A 5,666-nucleotide genomic window follows, 5' to 3' on the forward strand; every position below is an offset into this window, starting at 1 on the left:
GCATCAACAGTCAACAATTGATTCAACTCATTCACTACCATCATATAGAAGCATACATTGTCACCCCCTTATCAATTTTACTTTAATTATTTTAGTTTAATCTTAAGACTTGATTAAAGAGAGACTAATTCTTAAACTTCAATCCTTGCATAGCAAACTCCACAATGCTCCTCATCACCGCCACTATTTGTTTTCACCTCATATAATAATAGGCAAATAGATAAAACCTTTTTTTTTCTGGTTTTTCAAGACACAAAACTTTGCTATAAGTTTTAAGAAAAACAAATCTACATGTTGATCTTGTATTAAGACTTGCAATATTTTAATAACTTTCATGAAATCAAATAGTCTATGAAACCAAGACTCACAACAAAAATACATCACATCAACACATAAGACCTGTCCAAATAATCCTATAAATCTTGATAAAAAACTCTTGCCCCATCCAACCTCACCCCCTCCCCTCAAACCCTCCCCTCAAAGAAAACAATTAAACTATCTACATTGTTAAAGTATCTTTATACTTTTATAAACATTACTAAAAACCACTCTCCACAATATAAAATCATTCTTGTATCATTCATAGAATAAAAAACACTCTAAAATTATGTGTGCTTGACATAGACTTGTATATAAATTAAACACTCCGTAGGTAAATACAAAGTCATTCTCTTTCATATATAAAATGAAAAGAAATGGTGATGTAGATTGACTTAAACTACACAACCACCTCATACTCATAGCAGAGAGTTCTGGCATTATAGTTGGATAGGAGGGACAGAGTGGGACTAGTATAATGAATGAGAGTACCGTGTGGAGAAACCTACACTTTTTTTAATGGCCGAAATGGGTTGTTTTGGATGGCGTGCCTTCTTTGGAGAAACCTATCCCGAGCGCGCACCCCACCAATTTTATTTTTTTCATCACAAAGTACGTTACCAGTATTCTAAAAATTCAATAAAAATAAGTATATATTCACTATTGGGACGGCGAAAATGACGGAAGCATTAAGCTTCAATGACGCAACTGTAAATACCGGCGGGATGCCCACATTTTTCCCGCGATACTTGTATGTATATACGCTCAACTATACTTATCCGTGCAATGTATTATATGAATACTTGTGGTATATGTTGCTGTGCTTTTTCTGTATGAGCGATTAGAATCGAGCTAAAAAGTTTTACAGATTTAGCAGTAATGGCTGTGGAGGTATTTTCTTTTTGCTTTTCTTTTGATTTTCTTGTGTACAGCTCTCAAACATGCATCAATACATGTATTTTTTCTTTTACAGTTTTGGGTTCCTTGATCCTATCCTAGGCTGTGATGCATCAGGTGACTGGCTCTTAGCAGTATGAAGCCATTTAAAGATTGGGCTTATGTGGGTCTCGATTTGTTTGTTTGTTGCATAATGTATCTCCTGATACTGAATCTAAACCAACGTGAAATCAGTGTAACTGCATTGCTAGTTGTGGGAATTCTATTGGTTTAGAGGGGTACAGTTTTGTTTAGCATTTCCTGTAACTTACCAGTATCTACATCAGATTTTTTTGCCATCTGTGGTTTCGTACAAATGTGCAGTTAATGGAATCTTTGTGTGGTTTACTGGTTGACATTGGCCCTTTTGGAGTAGACCCAGCTTCAGTGGTAAGTTTAGAATTTAGGTATCCCCTTTGGATGGTTTTATCATTTATGGGCTCTGCCTGGTCATGGTAAATATAACTAGGATTGGATGGTATGTCATCCTTTTAGAGTAATGGAGCCTGTCAGAGTAGTATATAGAAATTGACTAACTATTGCATCTGCTTATTTACATATAAGAAATTCTTGTTTAGCCTATCCTTGGCTTTCATAATGCATCTATTGTTATAGAATCCCTTATCTTTTTAGGGTATTGGAGCTTGTCTGGGTAATACAGGGAAATTGATCATCTGTTTCGTTATTTTGTTACATACGATAAATGTTTCTTTGTAAAATTTGTTTTGCTTCCTTACTTTACCTGTTGAACTAGCATTATGCCGTTGTATAAGCTATCTTTAAGGACCTGCAAAAAGGGTAATAAGTTCCATAGGCTGGATTGTAGCCCTGACTATTCGGTATGTACAAATAAGCTTGCCTTTATTAAGCACATGAATTGGATCTTCTTTTCCCTTTTGCTTGAGAGATACAGTTGCAATTTTGACTATTTTGTTTTACAAGATTATGCTTTACATGCCAGCTTGCAGATGATTTAGGATTGAAAAAATCCCAGTTTTACAAGGGATTATGTAGTTGGAAGCGTAATTTTAGTATAACTGCTTGATAACTCTTACAAGCAGAGAGGCAAGGAATTGAAGGTTCTCATAATGCACGTTTTCAGAAGATTATGATGAAGAAATTTGGGAGTACTTTTACCAAGCGCTCCATTCATTTTGTCATTTTATCAGCACATACAACATACTTACTGGCAATTTGTTTCTCTTCTTCTTGTTTTTTGGTACGAATTCGCGCAAGTCAACTGGGCATATTTCAGATTGCTCTGTGCTCAATCTTGTAAAAATACACTATTAGCTCTATACATGATTATTTGTGGGTGGCCTGCAAGTTGTATGGACCTTGAGTCTGTGGATCATACAAAGTCATTTAAAAATGTGATTGGGAATTTACTTGAATCATTTACCTCATCATTCATTTTTCTACTTAAGCCTATTAACAGGGGATTGACGAGGTTAATGGTGATTTTGAGTGTAGGGATTTTCAGGCACCATTTCAGAAAGCAACTATCACTACTAGGGAAGATTTGAGGGTTTTATCAAGAAAACTACCAGAGAAACAAGAGTGTGATTAAACTAGAGCAAATACATTAACTCATTGTGGGCATTGTGATCTAAAAGAGGAGATTGTGACAAGTATATTGCATAATTCTATAATTTCTTTGGAGGAGGTTTTTATATCATCCAAGAATGTTTTGCTACCTAATACATGAGCACAAGCTGATACTTCTTTGGCTGAGCCAAGGACTGAGGGGTATCCATTCTGCTAAAGTCACCCAGGGGACAATTCTGACTTCATCTCTTATATATCATACCTTAGGGGGTTTGAACCTTGGTGGATAGTGTAATCAAGAAACATACCATCACCCTCACCAATTGAGTGACAACCCTTTGAAATGTTGCACGAATTTTGAAATTTTGTACAGGCACTGTTTGAGATTATATATTGAAATAGATACTATTCATTCTACCAGCACCTATGAAGGACCTATGCCTTACATAACAATTGCAGGGAAAATTACGGTTAGAAATGAAAATCTGTATACTTCTTTATCATGATTCTGTTATGCCTTGTACCTGTCATTACACTGATTAATGGATAATAAGTGGGATTGCCTTACAGTAATCAACATTGTAAGGAGTAGTACACTTATTGAGATGCAGTAAGATTGAAAATCATCGTATGTAGCCATTGGACCGTATTGTGCAACTGTAGGCATAAATACAGCAAGAACGGACATCATGAATTTTTAGTCATTTGATTGAACTGTGCAAAAATCAGCACTAGCAGTAACTAGAAAAACCTTAGGGGATTCATAGATTAGATTCTTTGAGTGTATGGACATTTTCCAAATCGTGACTCCTTGAAATAGTGCAATCCCTTACAGGCTAAAAGTTTTTTTATGCTTTTTGGCTCCTTTTCTTGCAGTATGACAATGGTTGCGTGCCTTTTCATATGTACATGATCTATGTGAAACTTGAAACTGTTTTGTGCACATGCACTTAGTTTGAAGTTTTGTTTTGGATTGGAAATTTTCATAAGGGTACATTTATGGCACAGTTATTCAAACTTGGAGACTGTTTATGGTTTGTTCAAACTTTCAGAGTGCACAACATTGTATGTAGTATGTACTAAATTGGGGAACATAACCTTTTTGCTAATGGTATTTCTATTATACATTTAAGAGTCTTTGGGGAGACTGTATGCTATCATTATGCAGCCATTAGATTTGTGCAACCCTGAGGATCATCAATATATTAAGTGAAGACAATACACGTGTCATGCACGACATCCAGAGTTTGGTTTATTCTGTTTGTATTCAATTGTACATAGCTTTTTGTTAAATCGACTGCATATTCATGAATCATTTTTGCATGCTATCATGTCTTGACAGAGAAGAGAAAGTATTTAAAGTATATTTGCTAAACAGTTATGAAATTACATTATTTGGATTTTGCAGGTTGATGGATTGCCAGATGGCTGGCCTCTTGGACTAGAAGCTCTCAACATTAGAGTAAGAATAATGGAGACCATAAGAGCAGCAGAGCTAAACTCATTTCATCTGGCCACACCTAGTTTCTCTTCATTGTCTTCATCAGATCTTGATACAGAGGTGATTGATCATTCAATATGCACATCTTTATTCATTGTATGTGCATTTCACCTTGAGTCGGTTAAATGAGGAGTTTGCTTCTTACAGATATTTATTATTTCTATGTATGGCAGTCCACAAGATCATTTTTCCCAGATAAGAGCATCACTCTAGGGACTCTCATAGGTATCCGTACTGATCATACCACCATGCACAATGGCAGTGCTGGTCATCAACAAGCTCAGATGCAAGTAAGCCAGAGCAGATGTGGTTCAACAAGACCCAAGAGTTGTCATAGGCTGAGAAAGTGGAAATCTTATATGGGTTGTATGTATTCGAATTCTAGAATAGACAACAGCATCCCTTCCCTTGGGCAGTTCTTGGAAGCACATAGACGAGCTGGAGTCTCCTTTATTGGTGCTTCTGGTGAAGAAAATGCCTATGTTAATGTAATGTCAGAAGAACCTGAAGTTGCTGTATCAAATGGTGATCTTTTTTTGTTAGATGGTCATCGGAATATTCAGTCAAGGTCAAATTCTTCAAGGTTACCTGCCTCAGAACTACCAGCCATTGAGGAGAATTCAGCTGGTGATCTTACAGACTGTAGTCCACGTGACACTCTTGGAGTGAAAAGGAAGCACCGAAGGGCGCATTCTTACAACTTTTGTTTGCCAAAGGTCTCAAACATTTTGGTCAGAATGAGCCCCGGCAGGGGCAGTCCAAGTGGAAAGATCAATCATTCATGATCTGACTGTGGAGGATTTAAGTGCTGCGATGGAATCTTACTGTTTTGGCTTGAAGTTCTTGTTATGTCTGCTTCTTTTGTGCAACCAAATATGCATTCACCAATTTCACTTCTTTTATTTTGGATTGTATTAATGAATCTATGACTGCTTTATTTCAGTTTCTGGTATGAGAAAAGTACTGTCAGGAGTGATATGCCAGAGAAGTAAAGCGAGGCATCTCTAAGGCACTCTAATTTTCCTTTAGAGGAGCATTTTCTGTACTATACAAAGATGAAAGCTGAATATTTCTATGTTTCTAGCAGTTTTGGTTATGGATAGTACAGGGAAAGATAGCGGTGATCTATTGTTACCATTTTTGAGAAGAGTAAGACCAATGATGTAATTGTAGAACCATCGAATTAAAGACCAAGGATGTAATGTTACACTAATCAATTGTAATGCCAGGTTAAAGACCAAGGATGTAATACAGTCATCAATTGAAAAGTCAAGTTCAAGATGGTGCAATGAAATCATCAAGAAAAGGTTTTGGTATTGCTAGATCATTGTCTGAGATGATGTGATGAAACCATTAGTTTCAC

At 36.3% G+C, this 5,666-nt stretch overlaps 1 protein-coding gene across 5 annotated transcripts; it reads left to right on the top strand.

The window, feature by feature from the left end:
* The first annotated feature begins 955 nt into the window (after positions 1-955).
* On the top strand, positions 956-5,386 carry LOC131070440 (uncharacterized). Of its 5 annotated transcripts, XM_058005980.2 has the most exons (4): positions 1,095-1,209; positions 1,292-1,332; positions 4,211-4,363; positions 4,477-5,386. In XM_058005980.2, the coding sequence occupies exons 2-4, from the start codon at positions 1,324-1,326 to the stop codon at positions 5,086-5,088; spliced, it is 774 nt and encodes a 257-aa protein (XP_057861963.1). In that variant the 5' UTR covers positions 1,095-1,209; positions 1,292-1,323; the 3' UTR covers positions 5,089-5,386. The 5 variants fall into 5 exon arrangements, with proteins under 5 accessions (XP_057861964.1, XP_057861962.1, XP_057861963.1 ...); XM_058005981.2 differs by lacking the exons at positions 1,095-1,209; positions 1,292-1,332 and adding an exon at positions 956-1,069; XM_058005979.2 differs by lacking the exon at positions 1,292-1,332 and having other exon boundaries at positions 1,076-1,209.
* Positions 5,387-5,666: the final 280 nt, after the last annotated feature.

The sequence above is a fragment of the Cryptomeria japonica genome, chromosome 3 (genome assembly GCF_030272615.1).
Source record: "Cryptomeria japonica chromosome 3, Sugi_1.0, whole genome shotgun sequence".
Lineage (NCBI taxonomy): Eukaryota > Viridiplantae > Streptophyta > Pinopsida > Cupressales > Cupressaceae > Cryptomeria > Cryptomeria japonica.

Bases quoted from the DNA above. Each gene is read 5' to 3' on its own strand.
- LOC131070440 (XM_058005977.2), top strand. From the start codon at position 2,013: ATGCCGTTGTATAAGCTATCTTTAAGGACCTGCAAAAAGGGTAATAAG. The intron at 2,094-4,210 runs GTATGTACAAAT...TGGATTTTGCAG, and splicing joins ATTGTAGCCCTGACTATTCG to GTTGATGGATTGCCAGATGG. The intron at 4,364-4,476 runs GTGATTGATCAT...TATGTATGGCAG, and splicing joins CATCAGATCTTGATACAGAG to TCCACAAGATCATTTTTCCC.